General features: G+C 36.4%; 1 protein-coding gene across 2 annotated transcripts in view; it reads right to left on the bottom strand.

Moving 5' to 3' along the window:
• The window catches only part of cspg4ba (chondroitin sulfate proteoglycan 4ba), a 34,961-nt gene extending 17,449 nt beyond the window's left edge, over window positions 1-17,512 (bottom strand). Inside the window, exons 1-3 of one of the 2 annotated variants that reach the window (XM_073951251.1) lie at window positions 17,306-17,512; window positions 9,704-9,867; window positions 1,583-5,146 (exon numbers count right to left, since the gene is read on the bottom strand). In XM_073951251.1, the coding sequence (XP_073807352.1) occupies window positions 1,583-5,146; window positions 9,704-9,724 (3,585 nt within the window). In that variant the 5' untranslated portion in view covers window positions 9,725-9,867; window positions 17,306-17,512. Of the gene's footprint in view, window positions 1-1,582; window positions 5,147-9,703; window positions 9,868-14,590; window positions 14,798-17,305 lie in introns of those variants that run through there. The other variant, XM_005165393.6, reaches the window with a different exon arrangement.
• Between the last annotated feature and the right edge of the window lie 6,945 nt (window positions 17,513-24,457).

Genomic DNA, 24,457 nt, shown 5'->3' with positions numbered 1-24,457 from the left:
AAAACTAGCATATAAAATATCAAACTAAACACTCAATAATTAAGGTCACTGGTTTGTGTCCCCTCTGGGCCAGTTGGCATTGCTGTGTAGAGTTTGCATGTTCTCTCCGTGTTTGCGTAGGTTTCCTCAAGGTGCTCTGATTTCCCCCACAGTCCAAAGACATGCAGAATAAGTGAATTGGATGAACTAAAATTGACCATGGTGTATGAGTGTCTGTGTAAATGAGAGACTGTATGGGTGTTTTCCAGTACTGGGTTATGACTGGAAGGGCATCAGCTGTGTAAAACATATGCCAGAGTAGTTGGCAGTTTATTCCGCTGTGGCGACCCCTAATAAATAAAGGACTAAGCTGAAGAAAAATGAATGAATAAATTTAAAAATTACGTAAAAATCATTGAACTACAATAAACTGTACGCAAAATAGATCAGTGGTTTGAACGTGGATGGATGATTCAACTGCAGATGCATGTTTTGATAAGATGCTAATATTAATTCAGGAATCACAGTGTATTATGGCTATATTCTAGCTACTGAGTGTACATCAGTTGTACACATTATTTAATGTGCTACAGGTTTGAAGCAGTGCACTCGATACATCTATTATGGTTTCGAACAGAAATTTAACTTTTTCTCTTTTTAATAATATAGGCGGCCATTTCAGATAAAGTCAAGGTCTTCATACTACATCTATACATCTATCAATGGTTTTTTGAGCATAAAACACTGCAGAATGTTAGTTCCTTTAGAAGCAGGACACCCCTGTCCCATAGGTAGTATTGGAAAGCCTCTTTTCAAGAGTTCACACTTAGCTGATGATTGATAATAAAGCTTGTTTGGCATGCTGTCCTGGGAGAGAGCCCTAAGCTCAGAAGTTCCTTGAGCCCTGGGCTACCTCCCGTTTCATCAGGAGAGAGGGGAGTCTGAGATCAGGTACTGTAGGTCTCAGGATCTCCACCAAATTTGTTTGCTCAGCCTATACCTTGATTGTTAGGGATTGCCACGCCGGAAAGAACTGCCAACTATACACATATGGTTATGCGGTGAATGCCTAGTGCTAAAACACTCATATATTGTGCAAATTTGGTTTATTCAATTCACTTATACTGCATGCCTTTGGACTATGGACGGAAACCGGATTACCAGTGCGAGCATCGGGAAAGCATGTAAACTTCACACAGAAACACCAACTGGCCCAGCTGGGACTCAAACCAGCAACAGACAACAGCGCTAGCCACCGAGCCATCCTTTCTGGCAATTGTCTATGAAAGAGAGGGAGGAGTAGGTGTGGATGAGAGGATTCTTCAAGGCAAAGATGACTAAGGTAAGGAAATCTGGTTATTTATGTGCGTTTTGATCCGTCTGATTGGTAAATCATATGATAGCTAATGCTGGATCAGCTGTGGTCAATCATAAACACGTGATCCTCTTGAAATTAGTTTATAAATAAACTTTACTCATCTGTTATTTCCCCAACACTGTTTAAACCAATGATAAAGAAATCCAATCTATAACACAATTCCTATGATGCATTAAAGTAAGGCTAAAAAAGCTTCATTAAAGCATCAATGAGGTTGATATTTACCTTGAGTTTACTGCTCTCAATCTTGACTGGCTTCCCCTCTTCTACCAGCAAGGTTTTGTTATGAAGTATGATGGGTGGCCTTTGATGGCTTTCCAAGTACACCTTCACAGGGACTTTAACATCAAGCTGAAGGTCCTTTGCTTCCACCAGGAGCGTGAAAACATCAGCAAGATTATTACTGTTGTCATGATAATAAGACAAAAAGCAATTTCTCAGGTCATTTTGGGTGAATGATTCTGTCTTGCTGTTATTTAAATACAGACTGCCATGTTTTGGAGGCTTTTGGATTTTGAATGTTATTTCATTGTCATTTCGTATGTCAAGGTTTGTATCCACACTCAAGTTAGCATGACAAAGCATCTTGGCTTGCCCTTTCTGTATCAACAGGCCTGTATTGTTGCCAATTTTTAAATAAGCATCCTGTGCGCTAATATCCAACAGAGAGGACACGTAGTGTTTGCCATCTGACACAAACAGGACAAAACGGCCAGAGTTCATCCCGTGGTGTATGAACAGCACTCGTTTCTGTTCTACGTCTTCTTGACGAAATTGGTACAGCTTGTGTGAAGTGTCATTCACAAGAACCAAATCGCCCATTGGGATACCACGCCGAGTATAGACAAGCTCGCCATCACTAAAGTCTGAATCTGAGTCATGATAGCACAGGTCCTCGAGTGTAAGCAATCTCTGTTTGTTTCTGACAACATTAAAAACTTTGTCTACGATGCGAGTGGGTTTTTCATCGTTCACTAGTTTTATAGAGATATTAAATACACCCTCCTTAGAGCCAACATCATTTTCTCTAACATACAGCTTTGCTACAGGGCTTGTGGAGGCTATGAAGGTAAAATCATCCTGAGTTGTTTCACTGTCATCATGAACATACATAATACGCTCTTCAAGAACATCCTGATTAGTAAAGGACATAATTTTGTCAAAGTCTTTGGTAGAGTTAGACAAGTTGATTCGCATTAACTTCCCATGGTTTGGCGTCTTTGTAATTGTGTAGTAGATTTCTTTAGTGCTCAGAGTTTCAGCAAACAATTCATTCTTTGTAATAAGTTTACTTTCACCTTCAAGAAGTGACAGTCCATTGTTTGTCATGAAAATGCTGTTGACATCTGCTTTAATGTTGATTGTGAAAATGTGACTAGCAGAATGTGCATGCTTTGAAAATATGTGGAAAACAAATTCATCACTGGTATCCTCAAATGATCTTTCTAGTAGTTGATATTCAACCTTCAGATCTGTGATGTCCCTTTGACAAAATGTAGAATTCAAATCCAACTTGGCATTTTTCACTTCAATAATTCCTCTTCTTGGTAAAGTCAACAATTTAAAACAAAGTTCGTCATCAGTCAGACTTACACCATTGGCTTTTACATACAGATGATCAGAGTCAATTACAGCTCTTGTAATTTTGTCCAGCTCTACAGGTTTGTTGTTCTCTATTGTGTAGTTTATCCACTTTACAGTAATTGGAAAAACAAGTTCTTCACTAGCTCTGGAGGCCACAGTTACTTTACATTTGAAGTGGTCCGTGCTATTACTTGTTTGAATAGACTGATAGGTGCTAAGGTACCTTAAACGGCCCTTTTCAAGAACTCTTTGGGAAAATGAGCTGGTGATCTTCCATTCTCCACTTGAGTGCATCCTTTGGAGCTCACCGAATTTTGGTGGCTCAATCACATCATAACGAATGTCAACCACCTGCTTCAAGGCATTGGTCCACACAGCCAGTTGGTTGGTGCTTATCAGGTACATCTCTCCTTGAGTCACTTCCAGACCTGTGTTATTGGAGATTTTATACTCAAGTGCCACAGCCATGATTCTAAGCACAACAGTGTTACTCACTTTCTCTCCGTCACTAACTCTCAACACAATCCTAGAGTTCCTCACACCTGTGTGGACGTAATGTATCTTGCCATCTACAAGGGCTGCATGGGAGAAAGAATTTAGTGATGTACCTGGATTATCTTCATTTTCCAAATACCCTGCATCAGCATTAAGGTTCCCTAACACAGAGTAAACAAGGTCTGTGTAATTACTGTCAATGTCTATGGCCTTCAGAACATCAGTGGTGAGCTTCTTTTTGGAGTTCTCCATAAGAATAAACAGATTTCCTTCAGGTAGACTTAACTCAGGGGCGTCATTGGTTGGTGTAACGGTGATGTTAAATCGATACAGTTTGTGTCGCTTCAGATAGCCTGGTACTTCCTTTCTGCTATTGGAGAACACTGAGAACATGAAGAAGTCCTGTGGGTCTTCAGATCCTCCATGAATATACATGGCTCTGCCGTGCCACAGATCCAGCATGCTGAATGTATGCTCAGCCTGCTCCTGGTCTACATCAAGCCTAAGTTGACCATGTACCGGTTGCTCTTCAATTCTAAAAATGATCTGAGATTGACGAATGCCAAGTTTCTTGAAGTCAAGGTTCACTTTTATATGTTTTGATTCCAAGGATCCCCGACCTCCTTCTGGGACAACAAGATTCCTAAGCTGTAGAAAATTGTGTCCGTACTTCTTGACAAGACCTTTCGCTAGGGTGGAGACATCAGTGGGTGGCAACTGAGTGACAGAGTCACTGGAGAGGGTTATTGGGCTTACTGTTGTACTTATATCCAGCTCCTTTTCAGGTTCACAACCAACAGAGATGTCTTTGGTTACTACCGCACTGGGAAGACCCATTTTGACATCATTTATTTTAAAATCTCTGAAACATCCTTTAAAGGAACCCCCTCTAACACGTTTCCCTGCTACTGAAGTAAGGCCCACCTTTCTGACCTCAGAACGTGTGCTGTCATCGATTCCCCCAACAAAGAGGAAACCTTTCAGATGAAAGGTTTTTGATCTGGAGCTAATGGTGGACTTTACAGACTCTCCATCAACTGTGAGTTGGAGGCTTTTGGGGGTAAAAAAGAGCTTGACGTTGTGCCATCTTCTGTCATTGATAAAGGAGAGGGAACGTAGCTCTGTTTTACTTCCATCTTTACCAATCAATGCAACAAGGAGGCCTTTCTGAATCTCCAGGGCCACAAAATCTCCTTGTCGAGCCGAGTTGTACATGATGATTCCTTCTTCAGCTGATGTGTGGAATGAGCATTCAAAAGTCCATTCATGCTGGGCCGTCCAAGGGGGAAGAGATATATAAGCTTGTGAGCTGAAAAAACTAATAGGGTCATCCTCATTTGCAAAAAATTGAGGACTGCATCCTAGGGAAACCTCATAGACGTTTTTAAACCCAGAGTATGGCCTTAATGATGAAAGGAGGTTGTGCTGATTAAATATTACTTCATCAAGACAACCACGGAATCCACTAAGATCTCTAAACAGATAGGTCTTATCCAAACCTCCCGATCCACCAACATACAGGCCATCATTGATGTGCAGCACTCTCTCCTGGCCTGGCATTTGCAGGGTAGTCTTGGAGTGGTTGTCCACCGTCATTGTAACATTGTGGATGTCATGGAGAAGTTCTGCAGTGTGCCAGGCCAGATCATTCAGCTGGGTTCCACTGTCTGAGAGAAGAATCTGCTCTCCAGAGCCCAGATCCAACCTTACCTGTAAATGACAGAAATAAATGAAAACAAAGTGTTCGTATAGTTCAAGTCAGAATTATTAGCCCTTTTTGATTTTTTTCCATTTTAAACAGGGCAAGGAAATTTTCACAGTATGTCTGATAATATTTTTTCTTCTAGAGGAAGTCTTATTTGTTTTATTTCGCCTAGAATAAAAGTAGCTTTTAATTTTTAAAAAACATTTTAAGGTAAAAATTATTAGCCCCTTTAAGCTAATTCTTTTTTTCGATAGTCTACAGAACAAACTATCGCTAAACAATAACTTGCCTAATTTCCCTAACCTGCCAGGTTAACCTAATTAACCTAGTTAAGCCTTTAAATGTCACTTTAAGCTGTATAGAAGTGTCTTGAAAAATATCTAGTCAAATATTATTTACTGTCATCATGGCAAAGATAAAATAAATCATTATTAGAAATGAGTTATTAAAACTATTATGTTTAAAGGATTGGATTGAACTGATGACTTCTTCTGCATCATATGAACGTATGTTGGCAAGACTTCAGGACTCCACCCATACTTTTAATCAGAAATGGGGTAGCTTTTAGCAAATTTGGAGAACACATAAAAAGAAAATTGAAGGGTTGTCAATTTGACTGTCTGTTATATTGTTTTCGTTTTGCTATTATTTTTATTATAATTTGTTTATATTATTTTATTGAATGTTGATTTTGTATTGTGAATTTTATGTTGTGTGGGTATAAAAGTTCAAAATAAAATACAGTTCAATTAAAAAAAAAAAAACTATTATGTTTAGAAATGTGTTGAAAAAAGCTTCTCTCCGTTAAACAGAAATTGAGGAAAAAAATAAACAAACAGGGGGGTAATAATTCAGGGGGGGCTAATAATTCTTACTTCAACTGTATATTAACTTATACATAAAACACAATTTATATTTTGTACAAATTCAATAGCCATAACTGGTTTCAATGGTGATCAGTAGGGCTGCACAATATATTGTTTCATCATCAATTTTGCAATATGCGAATCTGGAAGAGTCACATCGCATGATCTGCAATGTCGAGTTAGGATTATAATTACCCAGAAAACCCATGCAAAGTTTAGCCCAACACAGTGATTTTTTTTTACGTGACTGTGTAAGACTTTAAAAAAAATGTAAACTATTTGGCCCCAAAAAATTGTAATATTTCTAGCTTAACAAAGATCATTTGTATTTCATTGTTTCTACAATGAAACTACATTAGTCAAATTTTCAAATGGCTCAACAAAATATTCTCATAGTGAATAGTGTTGTTGATTAGTTTTAGTTAATATGTAGTTAATTAATTGTAATCTGTTAACAGTCAATTATTGAATTAGGTAATAGTTAATAACTTTGATGAAAGGTTTTGATGCACTTCAAATGTTGAATTTTCAATACAGTGTTGTTTTACATTTGATTATTTAATTTCTGTACCTCAATACTGTTCTCCACGGTTTATTTCATTTGTATCTTTGTTTATTGTATTAATTTACGCTTGTAATTTGTTTATTATATTTCATGCAAATGCATTCCTTTATGTAAACTATGCACCCATCCCAAAATTAGATGATTTTTTTATCATTTTGTGTAAAATGTACTCAAATAAATAAATATCACAGGAAAAAAAATATTTGCGATGCCAGTTTTTTTTCAATATCATGCACCCCTATTGCTTAGATCAGTGTCCAAACTTGATCCAGGAGGACCGGTGTCCTGCACACTTTAGCTCCAACTTCCTTCTACACACCTGCCTGGAAGTTTCTAGTATACCTAATAAGAGCTTAATTAGCTGATTCAGGTGTGTTTAAAGGGGTTACAACTAAAAAATGCAGGACACCATACCTCCAGGACCGAGTTTGGACACCCCTGGCTTAGATATGTCTGTTAACATAATACAATTTTTCCAATATAAATATGTTAGTTGATTAAATAACAAATTGTTTCAGCATGATGATCTGAAATAAATTTAGAAAAATTTCATTTTAGGCTTTGGTCATTAAAGGGTCACGAAACACCAAAACACATGTTTTGAGCTGTTGACAGTCGTATATGTGTCCCACACTGCTAAAAACAGTGTAAATTGGTTGTTTTTGCGTTATTTCAAGCAAATTCGTACTTCCGGTTGGAAACGAATTTTTGAAGCTGCGTCACGGCCATGACATAATAGCGTTGTATTCCAGCGTGCAGACTGGACTTCTGTGCCAGAGTGTGTCTTATTACGTCTTACAGTGTGCTGCATTAATGCATGAGTAAAGCTTGGTTCCAACCAATCAGCGCGCTCTATTGTGCAACTTCATTAATATTCATTACTTTCACAGTGTTTAGACGACAGAGACACCACGTTGTATTGGCAAAACAAGCATGAAGTGTTGCTTTTATGGTTTGCTGCAGTTAAGTTTCGTTATCATTTTCTCTCTGTGAGAGCTCAGACTCACGCAATGGATTAACAGTGTACGCGACTCTCGACAACAATAACTTACGTGTCTAAGGAGGATTATTGTTTACCTGAGAGCTGTTCTCATCTGCAAACGCTGAGATCCGGATTCGCTTTAGTCTCCTCTTAATAATGACGCTCTTGTTGCTGGTGATTGTCCTGTCTCTACAGATTTGGTAAGTCAGCGAACAGTGCTCTTTGTTTATTCAGTTTATTCGTATCGAACAAACTATTGCACCGAGTGTAAACATGTTAGCACCACAACCAAACTTTAACCTCGTGTAGGGTTTTTACCGCATTTAGTGACCGGAATAACACACGCGGCTTTCTGACGCTACCTGCCGTGTGCATCTAAGTTTCTGGGAAATGCTGAGTTTTTTTTCTCTCATTCACCGTGCGGTATCAAACATTGCATGAAAAATACACGCTTAGAGCAGTTCCTCGAATCAAATATCTCGTTTGTCGCGAAGGAGATGACTGAATTCCCTGAATGAAAGAGCCAAACTGCAGTTAAAGTCCACCATTTAATAATTTGGCAAATAATTCGACTACAGATGTCCATGTAGGTTAAACACCATCACTTTCTCCTGTGTGTGTCTGTGTGTATTTTGATTCTGAAACTCGCGGGTGCCCAAATAGACACTCATACACCATCCCACTTTTCTTCTTCCTACACTCCCCCCTAAACAGAGCTGGACACGCCCACTTTTCTGACTTTTTCCAAAGTAGAGGTGTGAAAACACCCTGCTGAAACGAGGGGGTTTCATGGCCGTTTAAAGAAACAGTCAAATTATTTAATCTGCACTTAATTTACACTTTAGTACAGTAATAATATTTTTTGGGATCATTAAGCATTAAAATTCCAGGATTACACCAAGTTCATTTATTTATAGAGTACATTTAAAAGCAGTCCCCAGACTGATCAAAGTGCTGTACATAAGACAAAGTAAAAATAAAAAGACAGAATACATAAGAAAACAGATGAAAATGTAAAATGTAGCATTAGAAATGACTATTAAAATAATCTCAAAAAGCCATGCTAAAAAGGTAGGTTTTAAAAAGTGACTTAAAAATAGATAATGATGTAATCTCAAGGGGCGAGGTGTTCCACAACCGAGGACCCACCACAGAGAAAGCTCTGTCCCCTCTACATTTCAGCCTGGACTGAGGAACTGAAAGAAGATTCTGATCACTTATCCTAAGAGATCTCACAGGAGTGTAAAAATGAAGCAACTCTGAGAGATAGGATGGGGCTAGATTATGGAGGATTTATATACCAGTAAAAGCACTAATAAATGTCCATTTAAACAGCAAGTACTTTACTCACATTCAAAGAAAACTTCAAATTCATGAAAGGATCTTCCCAAATAAAACCATTAGCATGTGTCGATTGATTTTATTCCAAATGTCTCTGTGCTTACATGAGACAAACTTGACAAGACTTGTTGAATACTAACTTCTTACTTCTAGCTTTTTCTCAGCTAAAAGCAATTATAACTTCTCATGTACTCAAAGAGAAAGAATAGCAAAAGCACAATTTGATAACCTTAAATAAACGTGGGAGTTCAAAGATCTTTTCTGTTGCAGGCAAATTGACCCCAAAAAGTTCAGTGCAATCTTTTCTGTTGTAGCCCAAAGACATCCTCTATAAAAGAATCTTCCCTGAGTGCCAGTGAGGCAAATGCAAAAACCAAAATCCATTTCATAAATTCATGCAAAGTTTTTGAAGTGAATTGTGGAATTTAATTTAATATGATCGAACTCATGCATACCCTCCAGTAATGTATCTACTTCTCTCAACACCATCAGCTAAGCTCACATTCTTCAGCTCTTAAGTCAATCGTCAGGTTTGTTATGTACACCTCAACAGAAGGTGCCAAGGCAGAAGCATCGGTAGTGAAGTCACTAGACTTTAAATAAATATAGCCACTTCATTTTATCTATTATTTTAGAGAATGGTGATAATCTGTGTATTTGATTATTTCATGACGCATTCATTGTTGGTAAAATAATCGGTTTAATTCGATTCTTTTCATCCTGAATGGATCTAACATGTTTCCACATGTTAGCTTTGTTGTATTAGGTCTAAACATTGCTGAGGGTGAAATAGCAGCACGTGACTCACCTGCAGTCTGCCAGCATTCATCTCCAGCAACAGGAAATCATTCTGCCCTGCAGCCAGGAAAAGCAGGCCGCTCGGGCTGGAGGTGCGGAAACGAATGTGCAGTGTGTTACGGCTAGACGACTCTGTTCCTTTTAACTGCACAAATCCATCACCATAAAATGAAGCTGCACAAAAGAAAACATCATACATGATACCTTTTTTTCTGTCCTGAGTTCTCAATAAGTTCAATCAATTTAAATTCATCTGACATCCCTTTCACCTCTTTGTTTATACCACAAGTATTACAGCTTTTTCCAATTGTTTAAACACAATTACTTGTACTTCAGACACAATGACTACAACATGTAACTGATGCACCAACCCCCTGAACCAATTCTGCTAAATTACAAGCACAATTCCTGCTTTACACTCAAATTGCAGGTTTAAAACACACTTTTTTCAAAACACTACACACAATTCTCTGCATTTTGCACAATTTTCAGGCAGAAAATCTGTTGTTTTCACAAGGAACACACTGTCATTCACAATTGTAAAGTCAGTTGTGCTACTTTACATACTAACTCATCACATAGGTAAACACCTGACACACAGAATTGCAATTTAGAAATCAGAGCTCATCTGGTTCACAACTAGTTTACTGCCCACCCATGTTTTTTAGTTGTGTATCACCCCCTTCATATTCTCCATTTCTCAAACCTATTGAGGATTTTTTTTCTGCCTGGAGATGTAAAGTGTATGACCGAAATCCACACACACGTATACCCCTTCTCCAAGCTATAGCAGTTGATGCTTTTTGTGGATTCGCCATGCAAAGGGATATTTCCCCCGCTGCTTGGCCAGACCAAAACAGAAAAGAGTATGCAGTAAAGCTGTTTTTTTTACTGTGACTGTATTCAGTAAATACTTCTGTTGATGGCATGTAGACCACGTTATCTGCAACTTTGTGTTGGTTGTGATGAACACTGTGTACACTGTATTTGTGGGGAAAATACAGTAAAATATATTTGATATTTGTTTGTTCTGTATATTCTGAAATATTTTACAATGCACTTCTGTAGGCCTACTGTCTAGTAAAGTGTAACACTGAACAAAAAAAAGGCTTACAGAAAGTCATAATGATGAATGGAGAAGAAGTCATAGTGTTTTACATTAAGCACATCAGTGTTCAACTGTTTTTATAATTGTCTATTCATGTGATGGTTTGTGTGTGTCATTTGAAAACAAAAGACCATTTTGAGAAGAAATCACATTGTTTTGAACGTAGAGTTTCATTTTGCAGAAGAATTGAAGAGTTTTGCCCAATGTGTGTGTGTTTTGTGATTTGTGTGTAGAGTTATGACAATATGAGACATGCTCTTAGAAAATGTGTGTAAACAATTGGAAAAAAAACTGTAATACTGTGATTTACACAACTGTTAATTACAACACTTTAAACAACTTGTGATTTGAAAATATTTGATTTATGTAGAGACACTTATGCGTCTTGCACTCTTCAAGCCACAGAAATCCATAAGTATTCAATATTTTAAGCCATGTCAACAAAGGTTATTTATTTATTTGCATTGGATGAAAACCATTTTCAAAGTTTGCCAAAACTTTCTGTCATACCTTAGTATATCTATAATATTTTTACATGTGTTTGTTTGTTTTAAGGACAAATCTCCAGCAGAAAAGATCTCCAAAGATGCCATTTTAAAGTGTAAAGAAATCTGTGTTTTGAATCCAATGAAGACAGCAGAATTAAATGATTCATTTGAATAATTTAGTCTGACATGTTTACTGCTCCAAAATATTTTAAATGTTTCTTAAAATAAAATCTATTGTGTTCAAAGGGGAAAAGTTCTATTTTTTTAACCAGACATTTAAAAAGAATATATTTTAGAGCAGTAACCACAATATCGTGAAACCGTCATATTCGTCCCCAAGGTTGTCATTCAATCAGAATCATATACCGGCCAATGTCTATGTAGGAAAACTATTTAAAATTCTGCGAAACTGACTTCATTTCAGAATTGTAACATAAATAGTGAAGTAAAATAAGACAAATCAGAAGGCACTAGTTGTATTGTTTTCTCAATTGATGTGTTCTAACCAAGCCTAATAACTAAGAAAGGACATTCCAGAGGTGACATACACACATAACATGTTTGACTTTGAATGATCTAAATACTAAATTGTTTGTAAAAGTGCAGAAATATAATGCAGAAATTGTGTGATTTGTTAAAGAATTTTATATTAATGTTAACAACAGGCGTATTTGTCAGCGATTTAAACTGTCATGAATGTTACATGCTTACAAGGCTGAAAGTTCAACAATTTAGTCAAAACACTACTGGGCATAGCATTAAAATAAATTCACGCATGACTTAATTTCATCATATAAACACAAACAGGGTTTAGCTTATGCCAGGACTAGCCCTTATTTAAAATAGTGTTTATGCAGTTAAAGTCTGTATTATTAGTCCCCATGTTTATTTTTTAGGGTAATTAGGTAAATCAATGTATAACAATGGTTTATTCTGTAGACTATCAAAAAAATATATTGCTAGGTATGTAATAATATTAACCTTAAATTTTTTTTTTTAAAATGAAACAGACTTTTTTCCAGAAGAAAGAAATACAGAATGAAATACTGTGAAACATTTCTTGCTCTGTTAAACATCATTTGAGAAATATTTTAAACAGGAAAAAAAAAATCACAGTGGGGTAATATATATATATATTAAAACACACTACTGCTGTGCAACTTGAGACAAATCAATGGCACTGACACATTTTAAGATATATCACTGCAAGTTATTTTCAGTTAAAACAAATAATGCAGTTTAGGACTAACTTTAAGTCTAATCTGAAACTGGTGGTACAGTATATGTTTCACCTAATATTGTTTTGGATAAATTATACAATGATTTATCGCTTGTAAAATGCAATTTGATACTTTTTCCAAAATGCCATGTCTTCGTCTGTTCATTCTGATGCCATTTTAAACCTATAGTTTTTTTGTGTACAAAATATTAAATAAATAAATACATTATTTATATAATACAAAATATTATGAGTGAAACAAAATTTTAAATATCCTCTTTGCCTTTCTAAATGAAGCCTATAAGTTTGAGGTAGTAGGACAGTAAATTATTGCAGAAATGACATGTTTGGCTTAATTATACTTTAAAGTTCCATTTTGGTTTTCTTACAGATTTGAAATAAAAGTGACTGACTGAATAAAACAGCAACACTTGTCTTTATAGGACAGGCCGGATGGCGCCAGGGAAGCACCGTGATACCCATGTGCATGTGCTGGCATGCTCTGCCCTGACAGCACCCTGTTCTCAACATAAAAGACTCTGACATGGCCACATTGTCTTAGCCCTGCTGTCCATTGATGGAGGCCTGGACGCAGCTGTTTTCCCAACTCCACATCACCCTTTAATCTACACTAATGTGCTCTGCACTCTCATCTATGTCTCTCTCCAACTGTTACTATAGTATTTACAACCCTCAATTAGCATGTGTACAGAACACTTCTACTTCAGAACTGAAATGACAGCGCTGAGGTGTAATTCTGTCAAACTACACAAGTTAGTTGTGGTGTCATTATTTGTTCGAGGTAAAACAAGTGCATAAATAAAGTTTCCTTTTGGAATGAATACTTATTAGTTTTAAGTCCTTTGTTTACAATGCTCAAGGCACTATGCAAAGTTCAGTGAAGCAATGTGATTCACTGAACTTTGCATGGCTAACACAACAAGCCAAATAATATTGAGAAAACATGACTCTGGAATAAGATTATATTAAAGTCTACAATGCACCAATACTGCTTTGTATTGCTCTAACAAAAGGGAAAGACTAACAAAAAACACACAACAATAATTTTAATATTATTATTAATAATAATAATAATAAACATTAAAAATTGAGGTCAAATTTTGTGGTCAAACCTGAACTGACAGTAAGGGAGAAAAAAAAGGATGCCACACTATCTTTAGTCTCTTTTTATCACACAACGAAGTCCTGCATCTGACATCTTGTAGATTTTTATACGTCTGGACAATGGACTTCAAATTACAAGCACAGACAATAGACAAGCAGTTTCAGAGGAAATGCCATAGTGAATTGCAACACAAATAAACGAAATGCAACAGTATAATACAAATGCAACAAACATATTTGCTAAAACACTAATGTTCAAATGTCACCACGGGAGTCTGGAAAGGATATTTGAATAATGCTGGACAGATCTACCAGTTTCATATGTTGTGCAAGCCTTTTTTTTAAATCAATGGCCATACAAAAAATATGACCACTTGAATAAATATCAGGGCTAATATGCTTTCATAATGCAGTGATTCACCAACATTAAGCAAGCATTTCAGTGTTATTAATAATGTGCTGTTTTCTGTACCTGGCTCTGACATTTGGCACAGCTGTGAATATTAAGTTTATGGAGCCAAAATTGGGCACAATCAATGTTATCTGTACGTAATAAATTCAGACTGCTGTCACATTATTTTGGGTTCATGGTTTGGGAGGCACATTCGAAGTTGGCAAATTCCAATGAACATGCCTCGAGTATTAAAAAGCCAACTGTAAACATGCATGTTTTAATATATTTGTTTGTATTATCGTCAGTTAATCCACAAAACAGCTGAAATGGCAAGAACAGAGAGCAGCCCGTGAGAAAATCTCGTTTATTCGTAAGATTGCCATAATGTCCTTAGGAACAGTGAAACCACTTAGAAACGTGATATTTGGTGAAAATCAAGGTATATCCCCTTGCACTTGCTGAACCATACAAAGGACATGTTTCTTTCAAACAAAGGTAAATATACTTCCGTTGTCTTTCCTGCTTAACATTAGCTAACGTTATACATTTGAGCTGCAACTTACCCCCTTGCGCGAGTCCGACAAAGAGCAAGAGTAGTCCGTTTAAAAGGATCACCCTCATTTTAACACAAACGCAGAGTTTTCATTCCTTATGAGACGGAGAAAGGGTCTGTTTTAAAATCATTGTACTAACTCGACGCGGCTCGGCAACTCCTGACTTTAAAATCTTTTTCCCAAACTTGTGAGCTCGAGCAGAAGCGGGGGAGCAGTGGAGGAGAAACTCCGCCTCCTCGAGCTTTCTCTGCCTTCAGAAATTTACCCCTCACCCCGACGACAACTACCCCATGGCATACTGTTTTTATGTGTCTGAAAAACTGATAATAAAGGTGTTATTAAGAATGCAAATAACAACGGCCTTGTGACCTGCTTAAATAGCTTTCTTTGAAATAGTGAAAAAATTATATTTAAAATATATTTTCTACAGTCACAAAGTTCTGCATGATATGTAGAAACAGCCTACCCAGCTAACACATGATGTAACGTTGGTATTTTTTGGTAATTTTGTGTTTGCAGTGCCGAAGTGTATGGGCACGCAGGACATGCACTGCGGTGGGGTCCCGCAGGCCCCCTTCCCAAAATAAGGTTTGTAATTTCCTTGAAGGAAAACTGGTGTCAACTGATCATCGACATAGTAAATAGATTGCTTGATTTGATTCAATGATCAATAAAAATACTATAATCCATTAACTTTTTTCACTTTACTTATTCATATTGATACCCAAGACGGTAATTTTGACAGTTTTTATACTGCAATCTATTCATTCATTTAGTCATTTTACTTTGGCTTATCCCCTTATTCATCAGGGGTCGCCACAGTGGAATGAACCGCCAACTTAATCAGCATATGTTTTACAACAAACTCGGCCATCAAAGGTGTCAAACTCAGTTCCTAGAGGGCCAAAGCTCTGCATAGTTTTGTTCCAACCCTAATTAAACACACCTAATCAAACTAGAAGAGTCCTTCAATCTTGTTATTGGTACAGTAAGTGTGTTGAAGCAGGATTGCAACTACAGGGCTGCAGACCTCCAGGAACGTAGTTTGACACCCCTGTTTTAAACAGCGGATGCCCTTCCAGCTCAACCTGGTACTGGGAAACATCCATACACACTCATTCACACATTTACACTATGGCAGTTCAGTTTATTTAATTTACCTATAGTGCATGTCTTGAGACTGTGGGGGAAACCAGAGCACCCGGAGGAAATCCACGCCAACACGGGGAGAACATGCAAGAAATGGCACACAGAAATAGCAGCTGGCCCAGCGACCTTGCTGTGTGACGATAGTGCTGCCAACCACTGAGCCACTGTGTCACCCTACTATAATTTAGCAATTGTTAAAATAAAACTATATTTCAATACTCTAATTTTTCCTGAATGTATATATATATTTTCATTGTTATTTTATTAAAATTACAGAACACAAAATAGTTTTGAATATGAATTGGGCCTCTGTTGCCCAACAACTTCCCTTCCTGCAAGAATAAACATAACTTTTTGATAGAAAAAAAAACTAACTTTACTAAAGATATGTCTTATAAATCAACATATTAATTTTCTCGAAAAAACAGACAAACTTGCTCTCCCTATTGTGAAGTGAAAATTAGGTGCCCAGGCATGGCGGTCTAGTAACTCATACACATTTACAGGCCGTATAACAAATAAATCATGCTTTTAGAGTAATGACTTACAATATGATGACAGACTTCAGAATTCATTCATTCTCCTTCCTTTCCTAAGTCTCTTTATTCATCAGGGGTCGCCACAGCAGAATGAACCGCCAACTTATCCAGCATATACATAGCGGATGCCCTTCCAACTGCAACCCAGTATTGGGAAACATCTATACACTCTCATTTACACACATTCATTATGGAAAATTAAGTTTGGTCAATTTAAATATACCACATTTTTGGACTCTGGGGGAAACCGTAGCACCCACAGGAAACCCACATGAACACGGGGAGAACATGCAAACTCCACACAGAAACACCAACCCAGCCAAGGCTCGAACCAGCGACCTTCTTGCTGTGAGGCGACAGTGTTAACCACTCAGCCACTGTGTGACTTGATGACAGACATTTAGTGTTTAATTCTAATATTGTAACAGAAACTTTGAATATAAATGTGACAATATGACGTCTTATATGAAAAAGGAATGACTACTTGGCCATTCTAGTTAAAAGTCAGTTTGTGCTACGCCACTGACCCCATTGTAATGATTTCCACTACTGAGAAACTCGGAAATGCGGAAAAGGTCCGATGGAAAACATAGAACTGTCAAAAGAGCCAAAGCAGAGCCGTCAAGTTTGCTGCCAGATACTTTTGAGTCTCTCCATGTTTTTTCTTAAACAAGCTGTTGAGGTAGCTACATACAGTATGCGACAATATATGTCAAAATAATGTAGTGTGATGTAATGTCATACACCCATGATCGTAAGGGCCGATTGAGGGACTTTGCCCAGGACATATTCTTTACGAGAAGTGCCATAGGATTTTTAATGACCACAGTGAGTCAGGACTTCGGTTTAATGTCTCATCCAAAAGACGGCGCCTACTGTTTGTTTATAAAACTATCCATTAGTGTCCCCTTCACTTTTACATTAGGACATTAGGACTCATGCAGACCGCAGGTTGAGCACTCTCTGCTGGCCTCTCTTAACACCACTTTCAACAGCAAACTAGTTTTCCCATGTGGTTTCCCGTATAGGTACTGACCAGGCTCAAGCCTCCTTTCCACTCCACATGACAAACGACAAACCGGAAGTCATTCATTTCCAATGGAGAGCAACTGCGTTGAGTTCCGATCATCTTCATATGCGGAAAATTCGGATCCGAGTTGAGCTGCGGATCCGTTGTAATATTTGAACTCCTGCAACTTGACCGTATGCGACCTGCCGACCGGATATGATGTATTCCAGTGTTGTCCAAGCAGATCTGTGCACGCGATATGAGAAATAGGAGGCTATTTGGTTATTTTTTTAATTATAAATAGTCATATATTAAAAAAAACTTTTCTGTTCATAAATGTAAGTAAGAAAGTTATAAAAATATATATTTTTAATGTTGTCTCCACATTCCCTTCAATATTTTAGCGGTCTATGAGTTTAGTATTCATTCATCCATTAAACTATGTAAACGCACAGAGAATAAAGGCTCTTGCTTTTGCCCTCCCTAATTTAGAACACCGAGAGAATCAGCTTCTCCCCAGTAGTGGACGACAACACTGAAAACCGACAGTCATGTCCAAATGTCGTGTGCAGTGGAAAGGCTGCTTCAGCCCTGCATATTTTCAGTGAGTAACCGGTCTTGGGCTGCAGGGTGATATGGTCAGAAACATATATGTCGACATATATACCACAAACATGTATGTCAACATGTATGTCAAAAACATATGTCAACTTATAAGTGTAACAGATATTATATATATATAATATTATATTATATATATATATAAATGTCAAATATATGCCAGAAACATATGTCAACATATATGTCAGACACATATATGCCAACATATATGCTAGAAACATGTATATCAACATATATGCCAGAAACATATATGTCAGATATGCCAGAAAACTCTTTATGAGAAGTGCCATGGGATTTTTAATGACCACAGAGAGTCAGGACCTCAGTTTAATGTCAGAAACATATATGTCACCTATATGCCAGAAACATATATGTCACCTATATGCCAGAAACATATATGTCACCTATATGCCAGAAACATATATGTCACCTATATGTCAGAAACATATATGTCACCTATATGCCAGAAACATATATGTCACCTATATGCCAGAAACATATATGTCACCTATATGCCAGAAACATAGATGTCACCTATATGCCAGAAACATATATGTCACCTAAATGTCAGAAACATATATGTCACCTATATGCCAGAAACATATATGTCACCTATATGTTAGAAACATATATGTCACCTATATGTCAAAAAATATATGTCACCTATATGGTAGAAACATATATGTCACCTATATGCCAGAAACATATATGTCACCTATATGTCAGAAACATATATGTCACCTATATGTCAGAAACATATATGTCACCTATATGTCAGAAACATATATGTCACCTATATGTCAGAAACATATATGTCACCTCTATGTCAGAAACATATATGTCACCTATATGCCAGAAACATATATGTCACCTATATGTCAGAAACATATATGTCACCTATATGTCAGAAACATATATGTCACCTATATGCCAGAAACATATATGTCACCTATATGTCAGAAACATATATGTCACCTATATGTCAAAAAATATATGTCACCTATATGGTAGAAACATATTTGTCACCTATATGCCAGAAACATATATGTCACCTATATGTCAGAAACATATATGTCACCTATATGTCAGAAACATATATGTCACCTATATGTCAGAAACATATATGTCACATATATGTCAGAAACATATATGTCACCTATATGTCAGAAACATATATGTAACCTATATGTCAGCAACATATATGTCACCTATATGTCAGCAACATATATGTCACCTATATGTCAGAAACATATATGTCACCTATATGTCAGACACATATATGTCACCTATATGTCAGCAACATATAGGTTTACCTATATGTCAGAAACATATATGTCACCCATATATCAGCAACATATATGTCGACATCAGTGGTGTAAAGTGACAAATTACAAATACTCAATCACTGTAATTGAGTAGTTTTTCTCCAAAATTGTAATTGACTAAGAAGTTTTAAAAATGTGTACTTTTACTTTTCCTTGAGTACATTTTAGTGCAGTATTTACCTGCAGTCACTACTTTTGTTTGTCTTGTCTATGGGGATTAGAAAAATCAGTCCTGTAATTCCTGTCCAATCAAATCACACAAAGAAGGTAAATTGCATCATAATGAACTACTTCAAGACATGTGCACTTTACATTGCAGCAAACTTTTTGGAGACAATAAAAGTGTCCAAGAAAATGTTCAAAATCTTTACACGCATTGACCCAGAGACTGTTTAGATCAGGAATGCCCAAACACAGTCCTGGAGGGCCTATTTCCTGCAGATTTTAGCTCCAACTTGCCTCAACACACCTGCACAAATGTTTCTAGAAAGCCTAGTATGAGATTGATTAGCTAGCCCAGGTGCGTCTAATTGGGATTGAAACTAAACTTTGCAGGACACCGGCCCTCCAGGGCCGAGTATGGGCACCCCTGGTTTAGATGCATGTCACTGATGAGAAGATGATAGATATTTACAGTATGACGACCGAAATGGCCTTAAACACCCAGCAGGCACAAAATTTTAACATGCCGTCAGATTGAAATTGTACCCTAACGTCGTGGAGACACTGCATTTTGTCTGGAAATGAAAATCGTGTTTACATCAGAACTCAATGTCAGCCCGATGTCAATGTCCAAAATCCAACCAAATATGAACGTCTAATAATGTTACAGCTTGACATTGTGTTGATGTTACCACTGTGACATCTATCAGATGTTGAATTTTGGTAGCCATAACTGATTAATAAATGTCAGTATTTGACATCAATAAGATGTTGGTTTAAGATGTTGGCTCGACATTGGATTTTGGTCACTTTCTAACAACCTAAAAACAACCAAATCGAACGACATTCAATGTCATTATTGGACATCAAATTAATGTTGGATTTAGACGTTGGCTAGACATTAAATTTTGGTCACCTGACATCACAACCTCAATCTAATCTAATATAAAGATCTTATGACATTGTATGCCTGCTGGGCAATAACTAAGGGCTCTACAGATTGTTATGTTGACACACACACACACATCCACAAATTACATGTAAATGCATCAACTTTTAACAGCATAATACTCACTACTCATGAGAACTTTTAAAAGGGCTACTTTTTATTCCTACTTGGAGTATTATTTACAACAGATACTTTTACTCTTTTTACTTTTTACTTTTATGCTTTTTCAGTACTCTTTCCACCACTGGTCAACATATATGTCACCTGCATGTCAGAAACATATATGTCACATATGTCAGAAACATATATGTTCTGCCCTAACTCCGGTGTCTCTCTTCCCAAAGTTAGACAGACAGATAAACTCTTTACAACGCGTGAGATTGTGAGAGAATGCTGCCTTATTCCATGCCACATTGAGTATGTTGAAACCAAGTAAAACTATGTAAAAAGATGTACATAGAATGAGCTATAGTTATCTATGTACATAACATTAATTTCTGAGATAAAATATAAATACAAACAGATAATAAAATTACAGACAATGCTTCTACAGATGATCACAGGATGAGTGGATTGTAATTGTCGTCTTGTAAGCCGTTTTTTTTAAATGAGGCAATTAACTGATTCTAACTGTCAGTATGTTTTTATGGCAACAACAGTTTAAAAGAAGCTAAATGACTAGGCATTAACTTATGGATCCTAATTACTAATATTTACTAGATGATTCAGCACACTCCCGCCTGACATCTAAAAGATGTCATCACTATTGTCCACTTCATTAAAACTCTAAGTGCAACAGAAGGATCATGTCAGAGATGGCCATAGGTAGACCTTTGATATTCCATCTTTTATTCTCCTCACCTCAACCTTCCTGACTCTTCCATCAATTCCAGGGAAACTCTTTAGGAAATGCCCATGGGCCAACCACTTTTCTTGGCTTGATTGTCCTTAAGCAGAACTATGTCCCCTTGCTGAATGTTACATTCGTCTCTTTTCCACTTTTTTTATTTTTGTAGAGTGGTTAGATACTCATTTATCCATAGATGCGAGAAGGGGTTGGCTAAACTTTGAACTTGTCTCCATCTGTGAATATAGAGATCGTTTTCCTTAAAGGTTCCATTTGCAGGTGTAAGTGCACCAGTCTTTTGTTTGAGAAGTGTTGCTGGGGTTGGAATGAGAAGGTTGTTTGGATCTGTAGATACAGGTTTTAATGGACGAGCATTTATAATAGCAGAAACTTCTGCCATGCATGTGATAAGGACCTCATGGGTGAGTTTTGCTTGACTGGTTTTAAGCAACATAGAATCTAGGATGCACCTGTTGATGCCTACCTTGTGTTCCCAGCTGAATTTTATGTGTCATGAGCAGTGGTGGAAAGAGTACTGAAAAATCATACTCAAGTAAAAGTACCATTACTTGCCTAAAAATGTAGTGCAAGTAGAGTAAAAGTATCTGTTGTAAATATTACTCAAAGTATGAGTAAAAAGTAGCCATTTCAAAAGTACTCAAGAGTAGTGAGTAGTGAGTAATACATTTTTAAAAGCTGATGCGTTTACAAATTTGTGGATGTGTGTAAACGTAACATTCTGTAGTGCATCCAGTTATTGCCCTGCAGGCACACAAAATTATAAGACATTAACATAGATTGTCTAACCAGCATCTAAGGACAACGTTATTTGTTCGATAACAACATCAAATGACATTGAAATTTGGTTGACTTTAGATTGTATTGGAAATTGATGAAAATCCAATGTCGAGCAAATATCCAATGTCATTTTTGCATCACATGCTGACACTTCCATGATTTTCGTTGAAAAACTAAATGCAACATCCCTATGACACTGGGGTACAACTTTATTCTGATATCATGTTGACATCTTGTGCCTGCTGGATGTTTAAGGCCATTTCGATCATCATACAGTAAACATCTGTCATCTTCTCATCAGTGACATGCATCTTAACATTCTCGGGGTCAATGCATGTAAAGATTCTGGACATCTTGGACATCTTGGAAAATATATATATATATTTTTATCAATATAATTGAACAATATGTTTATATATTTATAATAAGTTTAAAGTAAACATCAATTTATATATTATATATTTGAATTGCATTAATATATTTCTTTTGATAACCCTATTTTGAGGTAATTCATTATGAGGGGATTTACCTTCTATGTGAGATTTGATAGGAATCACAGGACTGATTTTTCTAATCCCCATAGACAAGAAAAAAAAAGTAGTGACTAAAGGTTGAAGAAAAGTAGTGAAGTAAAAGTAATGATAACTACACTAAAAATGTACTCAAGGGAAAATAAAAGTACACATTTTTAAAACTACATTTTTACTTACTAAATTACAATTCCTGAGAAAAAGTGCTCAATTATAGTAATTTGTGTATTTTTAATTACTTTACAACACTATGCATACCTTAAAACTTAAGAATGGACTTGGGAAAAAGAATGGATAAAGTGAGAAAGAAAGGATGAATTGCAGTGCAGACTCCAAACCAAGGCTTCTTGTCCAAATCCATAGTCAAAGACTGAATGACGCTCATTTCAGAGGCCATTTTAACTTAAGGTGAAATGACATCTGACTCACAGAATCCACTGGCACATCACACCACTTACAGTGACACTTCTGGTGGCCCACACAGTCTTTTTGGCTAGTGTCAGTGGACAGTGACCTGTGACACTGATACTTGTGAAGTGTGTTGATGCACTGTGACCACAATGTTGCTGAAAGTGTGCTGGTGCAGAACACTGTGTGAGGATATACTCCAGCAGTGACACCCAGTGGAGCTTTATGTAGATTGTGAACACACGGGCAGAACGATGTTAATCATCAGTAACGTCACCTTTTCTAAAACACCCTGGCTTTTAGACTTGTTGCTGGTAACAGTCTGGATGATCCTTACCTTCTTTGGTCCGGAGCACATGGAGTCCATTTCTCCACAAAAATAACTGAAATACTGATTCATCTGACCACAGTACATGTTTCCACTGTGTGATGGTCCAATGGTCAGATGCCTTCGAGCCCAAAGAAGTCGACAGTGCTTCTGCACACTGTTAACATAGGGCTTCCTTTTTGGCACAGCAGTTTGAACTTGCATTTTTTGTTGGAACTGTGTATTGTGGTGCTTGACAAAGGTTTGCCAAAGTTGTTCTGAGCCCATGTGGTGATATTGCTTATAGATGAATGATGATTCTTGATGCTGTACCACCTGAGGGATCAGAGATCATTGTTATTTAGCTTAGGCTTATACCATTGTCCTTTACGTACACTGAAATTCCTCCAGATTACTCAAATCTTTTAATTATGTTATGCACTGTTGAAGGTGAAATATCTCGCTTTCTGTGAGAACCATGCTTTTAAAAATTTCAATAATTTTCTCACGTATTTGTTGAAATACTGGTGATCCTCTGCCCATCTTTGCTCCTAAAGGACTGGACCTTTCTTGGATGCTGCTTTTGTACCAAATCATAATCACCTGTTGACATCACTTGTTTCAAATCACATCGTTAATTAACCAGTTTACCTGATTACTAGCCCTAATAGCTCCTGTCCCAACCTATTTGGAATGTGCTGCAGGTCTGATTGACAGGAAGGGATGTATATTTACAAATAAAATGAAGTTAACCTGACAAAATCATGAAATATTTGGTGTTCAAACAATCTCCAATGAAATTCAAACTAAATTTAGAAATGACTACTTTTTTTTTAGTTTGCGTTTTTCATACTGTCCCAACCTTTTCTGATTTGGAGATGTATATACATACAAGATAGAAAGAAAGAAAGTAAGAATATATATATATATATTTTTTTCTTTTTTCTTTTTTCTTATATATAATATTCTATAATATTCTATATAATATATAATATTATCTTATATATAATATAAGAAATAATATATATATATATATATATATATATATATATATATATATATATATATATATATATATATATATATATATATATATATACATACAGTATATATATATATATATATATATATATATATATATATATATATATATATATATATATATATATATATATATATATATATATATATATATATATATATATATATATATATATATATATTCTTTCTTT

Source organism: Danio rerio, chromosome 5 (assembly GCF_049306965.1).
Source record: "Danio rerio strain Tuebingen ecotype United States chromosome 5, GRCz12tu, whole genome shotgun sequence".
In the NCBI taxonomy this organism is placed as follows: domain Eukaryota; kingdom Metazoa; phylum Chordata; class Actinopteri; order Cypriniformes; family Danionidae; genus Danio; species Danio rerio.
Note: the sequence above shows the minus strand (reverse complement) of the source record. Positions and strands in the feature narration are given on the sequence as shown.